At 67.7% G+C, this 18680-nt stretch overlaps 1 protein-coding gene across 2 annotated transcripts in view; it reads left to right on the top strand.

Annotated features, from left to right (window-relative positions):
* Positions 1–18680, top strand: part of PARVB (parvin beta) — a 65183-nt gene that overhangs the window by 27616 nt on the left and 18887 nt on the right. For both annotated transcript variants that reach the window (XM_079775300.1, XM_079775301.1), the window contains exons 2-6: positions 1673–1762; positions 6828–6898; positions 12137–12239; positions 13557–13697; positions 17917–18032. In XM_079775300.1, coding sequence (XP_079631426.1) covers positions 1673–1762; positions 6828–6898; positions 12137–12239; positions 13557–13697; positions 17917–18032 — 521 coding nt within the window. The remainder of the gene's footprint in view (positions 1–1672; positions 1763–6827; positions 6899–12136; positions 12240–13556; positions 13698–17916; positions 18033–18680) is intronic.

Here is an 18680-nt window from a genome sequence, read left to right as displayed (position 1 = left end):
AAGTTTACGGGAACAGTTGAGTGGCGTGCGGTCCGGTCACCTGGTGCAGCCATCACCTCCGTCACCTCGAGGACTGTCACCCTCCCACGCGGACACGCTGGGCCGTGGCCCAGGCCCCCCTGCCCCGGGCCCCGGCCCCGCTGCCTGCGCTCTGTCTGTGCCTGTGCCCGCTCCGGGGCTCCTGTGGGCGCGCCCAGGGTTTCCTTCTGGGCCGGCTTGCTTGGCTCAGTTAGTACCCAGGGTTCATCGGCGCTGGCGCGGAGTCAGCATCTGCTCCCTGTTGAGGGTGGGTGATGTCCCGCGGTGTGGCCGGGCCACGTGTCTGTCCCTCCGCCATCAGTGGACCCTCGGGCTCGGTCCACCTTTGCTCCTGTGACTCGTGCTGCCGTGAACGCGGGCGTGGGGTTAAACCACCTTGCGCCAGGGCCTTCGCGGAGGTGAGAAACCAGGGTCCCACGGCCGCCTTCCCTGTGAGGGGCGGGGGGCGGCGGTCCCCAGAGCTGGGTCTGCGGCCGAGTCCCGCGAGCCCACTGTGCGCAGCTCCGGGCTCGGTCCTGCTGCTCCGTCTCCCCGTCCTCCCAGGGCCCTGGCATTGGGAGGAGCGGCTCCCGGGGTGAGTGGGACTGGCCTGCTGGCGCCACCGGCCGGGGGATCAGCGGGCCCGCCTGTCCCGAAGCCATCAGGCCCGCCCCGCTCCCGGCCTCTCCATCACCTGTCACTCAGGTGCCCAGCGGGGCGGGGCGAAGGGCGGAGGTGACTGTTTGGAAAGAGGCAGCAGGTTTTCACCTCAAGCACGTTGGTCATAGAGGGCCTGGCCCCTGGCACCGGCCACCGACGGAGAGGGCGGTGCTGTGGCCCCACACTTCCCACCAGGGCCCACCCCGAACCGGTGCGTCTGATCTCAGGGCTGAGCCGGAACCGGCCAGTGCTGGGTCTGGGAGTCACAGGCATGGCCGGTGGAGGACACGGTGTGAGGGACATGGTGTGAGGGACACGTGTGGGGGACACGGTGTGGGGGATGCGGCGTGGGGGACGCGGCGTGGGGGACGTGGCGTGGGGGACGTGGTGTGGGGGACATGGTGTGAAGACGAGGCTGATAGTGCGGCTGTGCCCCCGGCGTCTCTCCAGTGCGGGAGCGAGAGATCCTTTTTGCCGCCATGGGATCCATGCTGTACCCCTCATCACCCCCAGACCCTGCGGACCCTGCACCCCAACACACACAACCTGTGTTCTCTGGGCAGGAGGTGGAGGCCGACCCCGGGCAGCACCTGTCATCACCGTCAGGATCTGTCCCCACGAACGTGGCCTGGACCGGGGCCTTGCTGTGGATTCGGCACTCGCTCCCCGTGCGCGTGCGGGGAGGGGCCTGCCGTCCGTCAGCAGCCTCGGGCAGATCACGGAGCCTCCAGAAGCTTCCGTGACTTAGTCACAGATTCCACGGAGCAGGGGCCGTGGCCCGGCGGCCCGGCGGGAGGGGAGTGTTTGGCGGGGAGAGCTGCCGAACATATTCTTGCTTGGGATCGTTTTTCCTCAGACTTTTCCTGGGCGCCGAGCCATTTAGGAATGCTTGCTACGTGCCTGAGATCGGGAATTGTGTTCGCTTTGCTCCCCGGCCAGCACGGGGCGCCGCGGGCTCCGTGTGCGCTAACGGCGTCTCCTCTTCTGCCCGCAGTGAGCGACCTGCAGGAGGAAGGCAAGAATGCCATCAACTCGCCCATGTCGCCGGCCCTGGCGGACCTGCACCCCGAGGACACCCTGCTAGGTACCGTGGGCTCGCCGACCCCTCTGTGCACCGACCCCTGCTGAGTGACGGCGGAGCCCCCGCGGCGTACGCCCAGTCCTGGGGGGGCGGGGACGCCTGGTGTCACGGCCTCTTGTTCACACACGCACCGGGCACCACGTGGGAGGCTGGCTCTGAGCACGAGGCCATTGGATACGGTGCAGGCGGGACAGGAGCGGCTCTGGCTAAAGATGCGGATGTTATTGGGGTGTAGGTCGGGGAGGCGATAGGTAGGAGAGGACTGCGTGGAAGGACGGTGCCAGGTGAGCAGCCGTGCCCGCAGGGCCCGCGGGGCAGTGCCGGCGGCGGGAGGCCGAGGCCGGAGGGAGAGGGTAGCAGAGCCTTCCCGTGGTTCCCGGGAGGCGTGGGGAGGCGGGGTAAGCAGCGTGGGATGGGCTAACCGGGACACTCCGGGGGGGAGGGGGGAGCTGTGCCGAGCTGTCTGCTGGGCCCCACGGTGACGGGAAGGGGGTGTCGCTGGGCGTGTGGGAGCCCGTGCTGTGGGACCCGCTCGGTCGGAAGGCAGTGGCGGAACATCCCGTCTGTTTCCAAAGCCTGGTTCAAAGGGAAGTCCCGGCGGACGCCTCCGCTGTGGTTTCCGCAATAGGGCGGCCAGCGAGGGCTCCGGGCGGCCGCCCCAGGCCAAGGGCTGGCCCAGCTCCCTGGGCCCGCGGCTCCTCCCTCCTCCTGGCAGAGTGCGGCTCCTTGTGGTCCTGCCGCTCAGGGTCTCGGGGCTGCTGTCCGGCAGGTGCCCCTGGGGGACTGTCCGAGGGGGCGTGGGGTCATCCTCTCCGCCTTGGCACCACGCCAGCCGGCACTGGATAAGCCCTCGGCGTGGGGTCGTCCTGGATCAGCATCCCTGGCCTCTACCCACCAGATGCCAGCAGCATCCCTGCCCCTCCCGCTGGGACCAACGGAAGTGTCTCCAGACATTGCTGCCCGGGGTGGGGACACGGCCAGTCCTGGCTGAGAACCTGCTCAGACCAGCAGGGTAGGGAGTAGAGTCGCCTTGGACGTGGGCCGGGCTGTTGTCTAGTCGATGATGCCTCGAGCCTGCCTGTCCCCGGGCCTTGACCCTCCTCGTTTGCCGTCTTTCTTTTTTTTTTAATATATGTTTATTGATTTCAGAGAAGGGAGAGGGAGAGAGAGAGAGAAACATCAATGATGAGAGAATCCTGGATCGGCTGCCTCCTGCACGCTCCCCACTGGGGATGGAGCCCGCAATCCGGGCATGTGCCCTGGCCGGGGATCGAACCGTGACCTCCTGGTTCACAGGTCGACGCTCCACCCCTGAGCCACGCCGGCCAGGCCTCTCCCGTCTCTCTAACTAGCTGCTCTGCTCTCCAGTTCGCTCCCCAAGGTTCCAGGCCCCTGAGCTCGGGCAGCGCCGGAGCTGAGCTCTGACGGCGAAGGCGTGTGGGTGGGGGAGGGCGCAGACAGGAGGAGCAGTGCCAGGGCCCGGTGGCTGACGGGGTGGCCGGCGGCCGTGAGGCTTGCTGAGGAGCGTGGGAGGCGGTGCGGGCCTGAGCCGGGACATCACGGGGCCCGCGTGTGGTGCCCTGTTGTCCATGGAGCGAGGCCGGAACACGGAGGGAAAGGCGAACAGGCGGGGAAATAAGCAGAACAAGGATGAGCACGTTTTGCTGCGAAGCGTCCTCCTCTTTGCTTCTCCTTTTGCTGTTTCTGATGCCTTTTGTTCGCCCCGTGCTATCGTGCGCCGTGGTGAGCCTGCCCAGTGCATGTGGCATTTTACTGGCGTGGCTTTTCCCACGGATCCCGTTCAGGCCTGTGTGCGTGGCTGCCTCTCCAGGGTCTCTCGGAAAGATGGCAGGCAGAGAGGGGTGAGGGTGCGGGATGATGGGAGAGGCGAGGCTGGGGGACTCCCCGCCGTCCGGGAGGCAGTTCCTGCGGTGGCCACCGCCCCGGGCTGGCACTTGCTGTGCGACAGCGTGTTCACTGAGAACACGGGGTTCGCTACGCTCAGCCATCTCCCCAGTCTGTGCTGGGAAGTCAGCTGCCCCCGCCCCTGCCCCTGCCCCTGTCCCTGCCCCTGCCCCTGCCCCCGCCCCCGCCCCTGCCCCCGCCCCTGCCCCTGCCCCTGCCGCTGCCCCTGCCCCTGCCCCCGCCCCCGCCCCCGCCCCTGCCCCTGCCTCTGCCCCTGCCCCTGTGTCTGTCCCTGCCCTGCCCCTGCCCCTGCCCCTGCCTCTGCCCCTGCCCCTGCCCCTGCCTCTGCCCCTGCCCCTGCCCCTGCCTCTGCCCCTGCTCCTGTGTCTGCCCCTGCCCCTGCCCCTGCCCCTGCCCCTGCCTCTGCCCCTGCCCCTGCCCCTGCCTCTGTCCCTGCCCCTGCCCCTGCCCTGCTCCTGCCCCTGCCCCTGCCTCTGCCCCTGCCCCTGCCTCTGCCCCTGCCCCTGCCCCTGCCCTGCTCCTGCCCCTGCCCCTGCCTCTGCCCCTGCCCCTGCCCCTGCCTCTGTCCCTGCCCCTGCCCCTGCCCTGCTCCTGCCCCTGCCCCTGCCTCTGCCCCTGCCCCTGCCCCTGCCTCTGCCCCTGCTCCTGTGTCTGCCCCTGCCCCTGCCCCTGCCCTGCCCCTGCCCCTGTGTCTGCCCCTGCCCCTGCCCCTGCCTCTGCCCCTGCCCCTGCCTCTGCCCCTGCCCCTGCCCCTGCCTCTGCCCCTGCCTCTGCCCCTGCTCCTGTGTCTGCCCCTGCCCCTGCCCTGCCCCTGCCCCTGCACCTGCCCCTGTCCCTGCCCCTGCCCCTGCCCCTGCCCCTGCCCCTGCCCCTGCCTCTCCCCCTGCCCCTGCCCCTGCCTCTGCCCCTGCCCCTGCGTCTGCCTCTGCCCCTGCCCCTGCCCCTGCCTCTGTCCCTGCCCCTGCCCCTGCCCCTGCCCCTGCCCCTGCCCCTGCCCCTGCCCCTGCCCCTGCCTCTGTCCCTGCCCCTGCCCCTGCCCTGCCCCTGCCCCTGCCCCTGCCCCTGCCTCTGCCCCTGCCCCTGTCCCTGCCCCTGCCCCTGCCCCTGCCCCTGCCCCTGTCCCTGCCCCTGCCCCTGCACCTGCCCCTGCCCCTGCCCCTGCCCCTGTCCCTGCCCCTGCCCCTGCACCTGCCCCTGTCCCTGCCCCTGCCCCTGCCCTGCCCCTGCCTCTGCCCCTGCCCCTGCCCCTGCCCCTGCCCTGCCCCTGCCCTGCCCCTGCCTCTGCCCCTGCCCTGCCCCTGCCCCTGCCCCTGCCTCTGCCCCTGCCCCTGCCCCTGCCCTGTCCCTGCCCCTGCCCCTACCCTGCCCCTGTCCCTGCCCCTGCCCCTGCACCTGCCCCTGTCCCTGCCCCTGCCCCTGCCCTGCCCCTGCCCCTGCCTCTGTCCCTGCCCCTGCCCCTGCCCTGCCCCTGCCCCTGCCCCTGCCCCTGCCCTGCCCCTGCCCCTGCCCCTGCCCCTGCCCCTGCCTCTGCCCCTGCCCCTGTGTCTGCCCCTGCCCCTGCCCTGCCCCTGCCCCTGCCCCTGCCTCTGCCCCTGCCCCTGCCCCTGCCTCTGCCCCTGCCCCTGCCCCTGCCCCTGCCCCTGCCCCTGCCCCTGCCCTGCCCCTGCCCCTGCCCTGCCCCTGCCCCTGCCCCTGCCCCTGCCTCTGCCCCTGCCCCTGCCCTGCCCCTGCCCCTGCCCCTGTGTCTGCCCCTGCCCCTGCCCTGCCCCTGCCCCTGCCCCTGCCCCTGCCTCTGCCCCTGCCCCTGCCCTGCCCCTGCCCCTGCCCCTGTCCCTGCCCCTGCCCCTGTCCCTGCCCCTGCCCCTGCCTCTGCCCTGCCCCTGCCCCTGCCTCTGCCCCTGCTCCTGTGTCTGCCCCTGCCCCTGCCCTGCCCCTGCCCCTGTGTCTGCCCCTGCCCCTGCCCCTGCCCCTGCCTCTGCCCCTGCCCCTGCCCCTGCCCCTGCCCCTGCCTCTGCCCCTGCCCCTGCCCCTGCCCCTGCCCCTGCCTCTGCCCCTGCCCCTGCCCTGCCCCTGCCCCTGCCCCTGCCCCTGTCCCTGCCCCTGCCCCTGCCTCTGCCCCTGTCCCTGTGTCTGCCTCTGCCCCTGCCCCTGCCTCTGCCCCTGCCCCTGCCCCTGCCTCTGCCCCTGCCCCTGCGTCTGCCTCTGCCCCTGCCCCTGCCCCTGCCTCTGTCCCTGCCCCTGCCCCTGCCCCTGCCCCTGCCCCTGCCCCTGCCCCTGCCTCTGCCCCTGCCCCTGCCTCTGCCCCTGCTCCTGTGTCTGCCCCTGCCCCTGCCCCTGCCTCTGCCCCTGCTCCTGTGTCTGCCCCTGCCTCTGCCCCTGCCCCTGCCCCTGCCCCTGCCCCTGCCCCTGCCCCTGCCTCTGCCCCTGCCCCTGCCCTGCCCCTGCCCCTGCCCCTGCCCCTGTCCCTGCCCCTGCCCCTGCCTCTGCCCCTGTCCCTGTGTCTGCCTCTGCCCCTGCCCCTGCCTCTGCCCCTGCCCCTGCCCCTGCCCCTGCCTCTGCCCCTGCCCCTGCGTCTGCCTCTGCCCCTGCTCCTGTGTCTGCCCCTGCCCCTGCCCCTGCCTCTGCCCCTGCTCCTGTGTCTGCCCCTGCCTCTGCCCCTGCCCCTGCCCCTGCCCCTGCCCCTGCCCCTGCCTCTGCCCCTGCCCCTGCCCTGCCCCTGCCCCTGCCCCTGCCCCTGTCCCTGCCCCTGCCCCTGCCTCTGCCCCTGTCCCTGTGTCTGCCTCTGCCCCTGCCCCTGCCCCTGCCCCTGCCCCTGCCCTGCCCCTGCCCCTGCCCCTGCCCTGCCCCTGCCCCTGCCCCTGCCCTGCCCCTGCCCCTGCCCCTGTGTCTGCCCCTGCCCCTGTTGTCCATGGGGTCAGGGTCAGGTGTAGGGGCAGGGTCAGGGTCAGGGTCAGGTGCAGGGGCGGGGGCGGGGGCAGGGGCAGGGGCAGGGCAGGGGCAGGGGCAGAGGCAGGGGCAGGGAACTGAACCCATGACCCTTCAGTCCTCAGGCCGATGCTCTAACCCTGCCCTGCCCCTGCCCTGCCCCTGCCCCTGCCCCCGCCCCTGCCCCTGCCCCTGACCCTGCCCTTTGTCCCCGCAGAGGAGAATGAGGAGCGCACGATGATCGACCCCACCTCCAAGGATGACCCCAAGTTCAAGGAGCTGGTCAAGGTGAGGAGGGAAAGGAGCAAACCTGTGGGCTGGGAGGGCTTGATGCTGCGCTCGGGAGGCTGGGAGGTGAGGAGGCCGAATGGGGGAAGGGGTCAAGGTCAAGGTCACAGCGTGGACACCCCCAGGTGCCCCCTTCACTGCTGCCTTTCCTTTAAAAACATTTTTTTGGTTAATCCTCACCCGAGGATATTTTTCCATTGATTCTTAGAGAGAGTGGAAGGGAGGGGGAGAGACAGAGAGAAAACCATCGAGGTGAGAGGGACACTGATTGGTTGCCTCCCACACATGCCCCGACTGGGGCTGGGGATCGAGCCTGCAACCGAGGGACGTGCCCTTGACTGGAACTGAACCCATGACCCTTCAGTCCTCAGGCCGGTGCTCTAACCACTGAGCAAACCATCCAGGGCTCACGGGGGCCTGTGAAACGCTGGCTTACACGCTGCGCCGGGCAGAGGAGCGGCTGGAGGGAGGTGCCGCCGCCCCGGGCGTGGACGGGTTCAGGGGCAGCGCCAGGGGCGGGAGTGTGACCCCTGGCTGCGCCCGCTCCGCACCCGTCCGATGCGAGTCCCTGATCTGGGCAGACGGTCAGTTTCGCAGCGTCTGGGAGTGCGGACGCCAGCGAGCCAGGGCGACGGCGCCTGAGGGCCAGGGACGCGGGGCGGAGGCTTTCTCTCCGCAGCGTGGCTTCCAAGCTGCGGCTTTGCCACGGAACGTTACTCGTGGCGTGGGGCGTGGCACGCATGGATGCAGGTGCGACAGCGGATCCGGACCAGGGAGCGCTTCAGAAGGTGATGGACGAGCGGAGGCTCGGCCCCGCCCGCGGCAGCAGCCCCAGACGGCGCTTCGCTCGGCAGCCGCAGCCACTCCCGGGGCTGGGCCCTGTGTACGGCCACGTGGCACGGACAGAAAAGTTCTCTTTGAAGTGCTTTTTATAAAGTTTCTCCCCCACCCGCTGCTGTGGGCCCGCAGCCTTTAAGAACAGATTGAAAATGTCCGTGTTAGGACCCGCCCACCAATGTGGACTCCTAGTTCATTTTATGAAGGCTTTTCCCCCTGAGGACCGGTTATGCTGCTCAAACGGAGTGTCGGTGAGGAGAGGGGCCCTCCAGCCGCCAGGACGGCAGGGCAGGGTCGGGCAGTGATGGGGGCGGGGGCACCGGGCGTGTCAGGGGTCTCGGAGAGCAGAGCCAGGGACGTGGGCTGCTCTGTGTGTAGCTTCCCATCTCCTCCCCAGGTTACCGCACGCGCCTCGCCCTGGCTGCTAAGCTTTTCCTTCCTCCTCTGTCCCGGGAAGACAGGCAGCCGCGTGAACCGCCCCTCTGGGCAGACGCGGCGCTGTCAGCGCGTGGGAGACGCTGGGAGGCGTTCTGGCGCCGCACGGCCCGGCCCGCGCCCTCCGAGGATTCGGCAGCCACGAGCAGTTTGGCCGTGATTAAAACATAACTGTCAGCGCTGCGGGGAGACAGGCTGCAGTCCCGGTGATCATTCGGGAGGAACTAAAGGGAAAGTGATTTTTTATTCTGGTTTAAGCAAGCTCGTAAAACACGCGTGCCCGGAGCACGGCGCCAAGGGAGACGCTAAGATACGTCCCAGCCACGCGCCTGCCGGTCCGAGGCTCCCAAATGAGGACGCCCCCAAAGGAAAAGGCCTGTGAGGCGGGGGATGAGGACGGACGAGCCGGGAGGCACGGGGCCGCCTGCACCGGGCGGCAGGCAGACCCGCGGGCATTGTGCTCGCTCCCCGGAGCGGGGCGGCCCGGCCTGCTGGGCGGAGCTGGTTTCCATCCTGGTCTGGCTGTGGTTTGTGTTTGGCCTTTGACTGGGTTCGAGATCCAGACGGAATTTTGGGAGCTTTCGCTTACTCTCGGCGGAAGCGGCATCTGCCCGCGTCTCCCTGTAGGACTGCGCCCCGGGCAAGGCCGCCGCTGGGGCCCCCAGGCCCTCCCAGGCCTGCAGGCAGCTCTGCAGTTGGTTCGGGCACCTTCCTGGGTCTGTCCCACGTCCAGCCCCTGGGGAGGTGGCGTCCAGCTGACCGGGGCGCCGGCTGAGGTGTGTGTCCAGCGTCTACACTGCACCGGCCTTGCTTCCCCCTCATGTCCGTCCCGACCTGAAAGCCTGTGTGTGTCTCTAACATCTGATTGGAACGTGAGGAGCCCAAGGACACAGCCCCCCTGGCTTTTCTATTCCAGGGCCTGGCACATAGTAGGTGCTCAGTAAGTTAATTAATTCGCTAGCTCAATATCTGAGTATGGAGCTCCAGCGCCAAGCAGTGAGCACTGGGTGCTGGGGACAGAGCCACAAACAAGATGGCCTTAGTCCCTGCCCTCAGAGAACTTCCAGTCCCACAGGGGAGATCATTATAAGCAACACTAGAGGCCCGATGCACGAAGATTCATGCAAGAATGGGCCTTCCTTCCCCTGGCTGCTGGCACCGCCTTCGCTCCGGCCGGAGCCACCTTTTCGCTCCAGCTGGGAGCCGCCTTTCCGCCTTCCCACGCTGCCCAGAGGCCCGGAGCAGCTAGGGCCGTGCGGAATGCCTGCATCATTTCCTGCCCCCGGCCGCTTGGCGCCAGCGTATGCAAATTAACCTGCCATCTTTGTTGGGTTAATTTACATACTCACTCCTGATTGGCTGGTGGGTGTCACAAAGGTACGGTCAATTTGCATCTTACTCTTTTATTAGTGTAGATGCGTGTAGATGTGTGCTGGCATTGCCTGTGCGAGCAGGGTCAGGGGAAAAGGCGCTGGGATGTGCTGGGAGCCGGCGGGTGGGGCTGTGGCCTGGGTGGGGTGGGTGGTCAGGGAATGAAACAGAAGCTTGCGACCTGAAGGATGAGTGGACGCCAGCCAGGCAGTGAGGGAGGGGGATGTTCAGGGTGGAGGAATAGCACGTGCAAAGGCCCGGGGCAGGGGAGAGCTGGGACGGGAAGACCGCCGGCGAGAGGGTGCTCTGTCAGGGCTGTGGCCCAGGGAGGGGGTTCGCACAAGGGGGTGGGGGAGGGGTGGTGAGAAGGGGGCCCAGTTGAGAAGTGGGCAGAAGTGGGGTCAGGGTGGAGTCCAGGCTCCTGGAACTCGTGGGCGGTGTCTGCTTCCTCTCGGAGAAGGAGCAGGGTTGGGGGTGATGAGTTCCGTGAGAGACGCTCCTGGGACGCCGAGCAGAAGGCAGGTGCAGGGCGGGGCGGGGTTTCCGGGACGCGGGCGGCGCTGGAAGTGGTGGGAGGCCTGCGCTGGCCTCGGGAGAGAGTGGGCAGTGAGAAGAGGAGCCGCCCAGGGCGAGGCCTCAGGAACTCGCTCTTTAAAGGTCAGGAGGAGCCGGGGTGACCGGGAGGCCCCCCAAGGAAACCGGAAGAGTGGTCAGAGACCTGGCTCCAGCCCCACGCCCACACCCCCTGACCCTCCGGGGGGGGGAGGGGCCGAGCAGGGGACCTGCTGACCTCGGCAGGACCTTCGCAGAACCAGAATGCCCGGGGCTGCTCACCTGAGCCTTCCTCCAAACCACCTTCCGTTTATTTTTGCTTCCGTTCCTCACGGGATGGTGTCCGATGGGATAACGTGGAGTCCGGGGGAAATGGAACACACCTCACAGGAATGAGCTCTGTGGCCAGTTCTGCAGGCTGCACGTTTCAAAGTGACGGAGAACACGCTATTCACGCCCTTTCGTTCGTCTCTGAGAGCCGCCATAAACTCCCATTTCCCGGAGGTTCTGGGCACCCGTTAGGTAGTTTTGTTTGCTTCCCTTGCACAGAGAACCACGGGGTGGCTGCCTGTTTTTGATGGAGCCTGTGCAGGTGTCCATTTTACCCACTTTGTTTTGTGGAGAAGAGCCGTTAGCAGCATCGGCCACGCCGCATCGTGTGGGGCGGAGTCCTCGCTCTGCAGACCGCCCCGCAGTCCAGCGGTCTCTGTGGGTGATGGCCACCATCTCTCCCTGGGAAACGCTGCTGAGAGGAAGCGTAAGAGGAAGGCTGCCTGGGGGAATGAGCGGGCGCACCCCACCTTCTGAGCGGCACTATCCACACGGCCGCAAAGTGGGGCCACCCACAGAAGGGCGGGCGGTCAGATGCGTATGTTTACATCCTGGAATGCGATGCACCCGCAGGAGGACAGAAGTACAGAGCCAGGCTGTGCGGGGATGACAGCATCACACGGGCCCGGCCGGCGTGGCTCAGGGGCTGAGCTTCGACCTATGAACAGGAAGGTCGCCTGCGATTCCAGTCAGGGCACGTGCCCAGGTTGCGGGCTCGATCCCCGTGTGGGGCGCGAAGGAGGCAGCCGGTCAATGACTCTCTCCTCATTGATGTTTCTCTCTCTCTCCCTCTCCCTTCCTCTCTCTCTGAAGTCAATAAAAACAATGACACAAAACAAACAAAAAAAACACATCACGCTAAATGAAAGAACCCAGACATAGAAGGTCATGTGTCGTATGATTCCATTCGGATGAAACGTCCAGAACAGGCACATCTGTGCCCAGGGAAGCTCAGTGGTGGGGAGAAACGGGACGGGGGGCTGGGGAGTGACTATTGATAGGTACGGGGTTTCTTTTCGGGGCGACGAGGATGCCCTGCGGGTGGTCACGCGGCGTTGGCATGGCGGTGTGGTTGCACTGGAAACGCTGGCCCGCTCGCTGTACGAGCAGCGCGGTGTGGGGTGTGACTGTCCATAAAGCTGCCAGAAAGAGCAGGAGCTCAGAGCTTGGGGAGCTTTTGGGGTCCCCTTCTCTGCAGCTTTGGGGTTAGGCTCCGGGTGTTCGGGACTGTCTGGTGCGGATCTGACGTGGACTGCCTGGGGGCACGCAGGCAGCGCTGCTAACAGCGACTCATTCGACCCCCAGCTGGCGCCATGGTGAGCAGGTGCCATCCCCCCTTTGGCTGAGAGTCCCCCCTCCCCGAGTCCCCGCCAGGAGGAGGCTGTCTAGGGGGCTCTCGTGAGTTCCCTCGGCGGGGGGGGGGGGGGGGCCTGGCAGCCCCTCCGGCCCCACCCCCAGGCCCCTGTGCCGAGTGCATCCTGATGTCCAATGTCCGGCAGCTCGTGTCTCCCGCGGCCGCTCTGACCACTGCCCTGTTCCGGGGCGCTGCTGAGCGTGGGGGGGCACTGCTGAGCGTGGTCCCTGGGGGCACCGCTGAGCGTGGTCGGGGTGGGGGGGTGCTGAGTGTGGGGGGAGCACCGCTGAGCATGGTCGGAGTGGGGGGTGCCACCCAGTGTGGTCTGGGGCGCTGCTGAGCTGGCCTCACGCCCCCAGGTTCTCATCGACTGGATCAACGACGTGCTGGTGGAGGACAGGATCATCGTGAAGCAGCTGGAGGAGGACCTGTTCGACGGGCAGGTGCTGCAGAAGCTCCTGGGTGAGTCCCCGGAGGGCGGCTCCCGGGCCCCCTCCCCCACTCCCCGCAAAGGGCCCCAGCACAGGGCGACCCAGGCTGGGCCACTCGGTTCTCTCCGTGGCGGCATCGGTCACACGTCCTGAGAGTGGATGTGGGGCTCAGCCCGGAGCCCGCAGCTCCCGGGTGGTGTCAGGGGCCCTGGGCTTCAGGTCACATGTGTGTCCTGCCGTGGGCGTCCCACCTGAGCTCCCAGCCACGGGCTGCGGCGGGTCACCCACAGCTTCCAGAGCCGTCGGCAGCTGCTGTGCGCCGGGTGCACACAGCCAGGGGAGCAGAGACACGGGGGGGGGGGGGGGGGGGTTGGCGCTCGGGGACAGCGCCTGGCGCACAGTAGGTGCTCAGTCACCGTGTGGTGAGTGGCGGGTGAGTGAATGAACCGAGCCCGTGGGCGTTTATGATTGGGGGACCTAGGGACACCAGGTCTGTATGTTCTCCTAATCGGGGGAGGGGAGGTCCTGGGAGAGAATGGGGGTGTCCCAGGCGCCTCCAGTGAAAATGCCTCAAACGGAACTTGGCCGGGGACGCGTGCAAGATAGAAAGCCCGTGGGGACCAGCCTTTCTGAGGACGCGGCTCGACTTAGAATAAACAAGGAGGGAAACGGGGGCTCCTTCGGCCTCGCCCCGCGCAGGTGTGGGTCAGCCGGCGCCTGCGGCCCCTCCGGCGGGCAAGGCGGGCGCCCAGGCCGTGGGGGGCCGTGGTCCCGTAGCTGCCGTGAGCGGAGGGGGCAGGTCTTGTTGGGCTCCTCGGACTGCCCCCTGCGCCCCGGGAGACGGGATGGTCGCAGGGACCTGGAGTCCTGACTGTGGGGTCCAAAGGTGCGGAACGCAAGTGGGGCCGCGGCCTGTCCGGCCCTTATCTCCGCCCCGACGTCCTCTCCGCCGGGAAGTCCTGGCCCAGCCTCCGCAGCTCCGTCCTCCCTGCAGGCGGCTCCCTGCCTGCCCCCTGCGCCTTGGTCCATTTGTCCATTTTATGTGCAAAGAACGTCCCCAAGGGGACGGCACGGCTTTGCCCTCGCACCCCGCCCCTCTCCGTCCGGAGCAGCGGTCTCAGGAGCCCGGGGTTCTGTGGTCACCGCCCCCCCAGCCCCTCTCCGTCCAGAGCAGCGGTCTCAGGAGCCGGGGTTCTGTGGTCACCGCCCCCCCAGCCCCCCTGTGGCAGGCGACGGGCTCCACCTCGGACCCAGACCCGTGGGGAGGGGCCCTCCTCTGAGCCACTGAGCAGGCGCCGGCCCTGCGGCCTGGCCTGACACTCTGCCCTCTGCTCCGGCCTCACTGTAGAGACGCTGGCGGGCTGCAAGCTGAACGTGGCCGAGGTGACGCAGTCGGAGATCGGGCAGAAGCAGAAGCTGCAGACGGTGCTGGAGGCCGTGCAGGAGCTGCTGCGGCCCCACGGCTGGGCGCTGCCCTGGACCGTGGACGGTGAGCGCCGCTGGGGAAGGGGCGTCTGCAGGGGGAGGGGCGTCTGCAGGGGGAGGAGCGTCTGCAGGGGGTGGGGTGTCTGCAGGGGGTGGGGTGTCTGCAGGGGGAGGGGTGTCTGCAGGGGGAGGGGCGTCTGCAGGGGGAGGAGCGTCTGCAGGGGGAGGGGTGTCTGCAGGGGGTGGGGTGTCTGCAGGGGGAGGGGTGTCTTCAGGGGGTGGGGCGTCTGCAGGGGGAGGGGTGTCTTCAGGGGGTGGGGCGTCTGCAGGGGGAGGGGTGTCTGCAGGGGGTGGGGTGTCTGCAGGGGGACGGGCGTCTGCAGGGGGAGGGGCGTCTTCAGGGGGTGGGGCGTCTGCAGGGGGAGGGGCGTCTGCCGGGGGTGGGGCGTCTGCCGGGGGAGGGGTGTCTGCAGGGGGAGGGGCGTCTGCAGGGGGAGGGGCGTCTGCAGGGGGAGGGGTGTCTGCAGGGGGAGGGGCGTCTGCAGGGGGTGGGGCGTCTGCCGGGGGAGGGGTGTCTGCAGGGGGAGGGGCGTCTGCAGGGGGAGGGGCGTCTGCAGGGGGAGGGGTGTCTGCAGGGGGAGGGGCGTCTGCAGGGGGTGGGGCGTCTGCAGGGGGACGGGCGTCTGCAGGGGGAGGGGCGTCTTCAGGGGGTGGGGCGTCTTCAGGGGGAGGGGCGTCTGCAGGGGGAGGGGCGTCTGCAGGGGGAGGGGCGTCTGCCGGGGGTGGGGCGTCTGCCGGGGGAGGGGCGTCTGCCGGGGGAGGGGCGTCTGCCGGGGGTGGGGTGTCTGCAGGGGAGGGGTGTCTTCAGGGGGTGGGCGTCTGCCGGGGGAGGGGCGTCTGCAGGGGGAGGGGCGTCTGCAGGGGGAGGGTCGTCTGCAGGGGAGGGGTGTCTGCAGGGGGAGGGGCGTCTGCAGGGGAGGGGTGTCTGCAGGGGGTGGGTGTCTGCAGGGGGAGGGGCGTCTGCAGGGGAGGGGCGTCTGCAGGGGGAGGGGCGTCTGCAGGGGGAGGGGCGTCTGCAGGGGGAGGGGCGTCTGCAGGGGGAGGGGTGTCTTCAGGGGGTGGGGCGCCTGCAGGGGTGGGGGGTCTGCAGGGGGAGGGGTGTCTGCAGGGGGAGGGGCGTCTGCAGGGGGAGGCGAGGCATGGCCCTGGGTCATGGAGTCTCGTCTTGCAATGAACACACCGGTTCACACTCCTGCTCGGGTCAGGGGGCCAGGAGAGGAGGAAGCCAGCGTCCCCACACCCAGGAGCTCAGGCACAAGGGACTCAGTCACACCCCCATTTTCTGTCCCCCTCCCCCCTGAACTTCAGCGTAGCGTGGGGTTGTCTCTGGTGGGGACATCAGGGAGACCTCGGAGGAAGGACGGTGTCAGCAGCAGGAGCACAGCTGTTCTCGTCCGTAGCTGCTTCTGAATCCTGCTAGCGACGGTGCAGGTGTCCGGGCAGGTTCCTTCTCGAACCCGGCCCACCGCACTAACGGCCGAGGCCGAGCCCCTCTGCCAGGGGCTGGACCTTCTTGGGACGCTGGGCGGTGGACAGAGAAGCCATGAGGTGTGGGTATAAAAATGAGTCTTTATCGTAGGAGCCATGGCCATAAGCCATCAGAGGAGGAGCCGTGGCCATAAGCCATCAGACAAGACAGTTCTTCACAGCAAAGTCCCATATGGGCAGCCGCACGCCGGCTGATAAAGGCGTACATCTCTCCCACAAGCAGCCGCGGCCGCTGCCCCCCTCCCTCGGCTGCAGCCTCAGTGGCTCTCCGGCCTCGCTCACCTCTCCCAGCCTTTCCCCAGCACGCTGGCTGGTGAGCGGATGATCCCGTCTGTACTAATAATAGAGGAATATGCACATTGTCCGGACGCCGTCATGTAACGGCCGTTCAGCAGGCTGCGTCCCCGCCCCCTGCTCAGGCAGCTGCGAGGCCCGGGGTCGGTAGGATAGGATGCGATAGGAGGGGATGAGAAAGGAGAGGGAGAGGAAGGCGGGCCTGCATGCAGACAGCCCGCGCGGAGAAACAGAAATACAGAAAGGGAACAAGACAAAGACGCAGGAACCAAAAAGGGGAAACACGGGGCTGCACGCGGGGGGCGGGGGTGGTGACGTGGGGGGGGGGCGGAGCCGCTGCGCCTGGCGAGGGGCGGGGCTCAGGCGGTGTGGAGCGGGGAGCCCCACCCAGACGTGGGAGGAGGGCGATGGCCCCTGGCGCGGGCCGTTGGGATGGAGGGGTGGACAGTCTGAGGCCTTCCGGGCAGAAGTGCATGCAGCGCCCAGGCTGCACGGGCCTCGGCCACCCTCCCGGGCCGGGCGCCCCACGCTGGGAGGGGGAGGCACAGCTTAGCTGGGGCGGAGTCAGACACTAAGGAGGGGACCCCCTTCGTCCCCGAGGGCTGGACCCCCAAGACACTGGCCAGGGTTAGGTTGGTGGCGCATTAAGTGTACGTTGTTGACTAGAAGTTGGGGCGTCCCGGGCAGGGAATGGGAGGAGGATGGCGGCGGGGAGGCCGGGGAAGGGGGGTTGGCGAAGGCCTGGCCGGGGCTGGGCCATGGGCTGGGGGTTAATGCCCCCCGAACGGAAGCTTTAATATCAAAGTGCGCTCAGGCGGGGCTGAAGCAGGTCCCAGAGAGGAAAGGGGGAGGTTTTAAAGAGAAACCAGTGAACGTGGCGGGGGAGGGGGGTAATAATAGGGAAGGAGGGAGGGAGGCAGGGTCAGGCTCACAAGGGAAAGGCGGATGGGGGAGGGGGGAGGCGTAAGCAGGAGACAGACACGGGGAATGAAGGGGGAGAAGGGAGGAGGGAGGTTCAAAGGGAGGGAGGGAAAGAGAGCCGGACAGAGAAGGATGCTGAAATGGGGTGAGGCCAGGAAAAGTTAAATAAAAAGAAGAAACAGGATGGGAGCGTGAGGGGAGTTTAAAAGGAGGAGCTCGTAAGAAAATTAAGTACAGGGTGATTTTTTAAAATGTAGTCGGACGTCCCCTGAGGGCCCCCGGAGTGTGAAAGGGCGCTGGCTTGGCTGAGCACCCCCTCCTGTGCACAAATTTCGTGCGCCGGGCCTCTAGTTGAGACCAAAGAGGCTTCTTTCCAAGTAGCGACCGTGCTGTGCACGTGCGGGCCGTCCTTGGACATTCTGATTAAGGTTCCCTGCTCAGCGTGGCCTTGGCCGCCCGGCGTACTCTCAGCAAGGCTGCACACTCTAATTAGCCATGGCTAACCGGCGACTCTGGCATGGCTCCCACAGACAGGAGTTCAGGTTATAAGACAGAAGCCGTGGGGAGGGGGGAGTTGAGGGGTCTTGCAGGGGACCCAGCCCCAGATACCAAAGGTGCCCACCCCAGGAGAGCTCACTCTGACCCCCAGAGCAGGTCCCCAGGAGGGTCACGCCAGCCCAGGCTGAGTCTCAGAGCGTGCTGGCATCAGGAATAGGTGACCTCACAGGGCCTCGAGCCGAGACGGAGACAGGAGAGGTAAAGCAGCAGACCAAGGGGCCGGACGTTCTTGTCCTGGCTTCCTGCGCCCCCCCCCCCCCCCCCCCCCGCCTCCCAGGCCAGGGCAGGGCAGTGTGGGTGTGGCCTGGGGCTCTCCCTGGGGCTGCGTGAGCTTTGTCCCTAGTGTCTTGGCATTGAGACCTTGGACAGAGCCCAGCTGACCTGGTGGGTGGGGCACCGAGTGCCTGGCACACTGTGAGGCCCTGTGCAGAGGGGTGCCAGTGGCCGCACCCGCTCCCTACGCTGGAGAGGAGCCAGTGGGGCTGACGAGGGCACGGGGACCTGGCGGGCGGGAGTCTCGTCTTCCGTCCCCCGAGTGACATCGCCCTGAATCACCGGCCTGGTGGAGACGGCTGATGGCAGAGAGAGCAGTGCCCGTCAGGGTGGCAGGGTAGCTGTTGTCACGGTCTTCCCCATCTCCTGTGCCAATTTCCCTCTCTTGCCAGTTCATCGCATCACCACAGCTCTCTCCCTTGAAGAACCTGGCTTTGCATTTAGAACTCCCGAAGCACCAGGCTTTTCAAAGCCGTTATGCAACTCCCCTTAGGCCGAGAGGAGAGAAAACAATGAGGAGCCAGAGCGAGGCTCCCGTGGGCCGCTCCTCGCCCTCCGTTCTCCCGCGGCCTGCGGGTTTTCCGTGGATTTTCTCTGAGGTCTCGTTTGTGCTGCCTCTCGGTCACGGGCTTGGGTCCCTATAGAACCATCTAAAGCGGCTCCTCTCCCCCCCCCCACCCCCCCCCCAGCCATTCACGGGAAGAACCTGGTGGCCATCCTGCACCTGCTCGTGTCGCTGGCCACGCACTTCCGGGCGCCGATCCGCCTCCCCGAGCACGTCTCCGTGCAGGTGGTGGTCGTGCGGGTGAGTATCGGGGGCGCCCCCCACCCCCACCCCCAAGAGGCTACGGTCTGTTTTTCCCTCTTGACAACATGTTCGCCCGCCCGGCGGCTGCGAGAGCAGCGATGGGAGCAGGCGCAATGGCACCGATTCAAGAGGCCGAGCCGGAGGCCTGGAGGGCTGCGGTCCGCGTCTTTAAGAACGTTCATTGCTCTGAGCCGAGGCGGGGAGCGACCTCTCGGAGAGGCTTATAGCTCGCTGGAGAGGGGTGGGGCGGCCGGGGAACCAGGTCCCAGTGAGAGCCAGGCGCTCCCTCCTGCGCTGGGGCCGCCCCCGCCGCCCCCGCGGGTCCTGTCACTGCTTCCCCGGGGGAATCGTCCCGGGAGCCGGGCCTTCTGAGGAGGCGCTGCCTCTCCCGCCGGGTCCTGCAGGTGCGGGCCCAGGCTCCGGGCCTGGGGTTGGCCGTTTTGTCCAGGTCGAGGCTACTCAGCACCTACTGTGTGCCTGGTCCTTCCCACACGCTGGCGTCCGGCAGGAGCAGCCGCTTCTGCCAATGTTGCGGTGACACTCAGAACCGGATGTCTTGAGTATTATTTTATTTTTATTATTTTTTAATCCTCACCGGAGGATATTTTGAGGATATTTTTTTCCATTGATTTTTAGAGAGAGTGG

The sequence above is a fragment of the Cnephaeus nilssonii genome (genome assembly GCF_951640355.1).
Source record: "Cnephaeus nilssonii genome assembly, chromosome: 6".
Taxonomy (NCBI): Eukaryota; Metazoa; Chordata; class Mammalia; order Chiroptera; family Vespertilionidae; genus Cnephaeus; species Cnephaeus nilssonii.
Note: the sequence above shows the minus strand (reverse complement) of the source record. Positions and strands in the feature narration are given on the sequence as shown.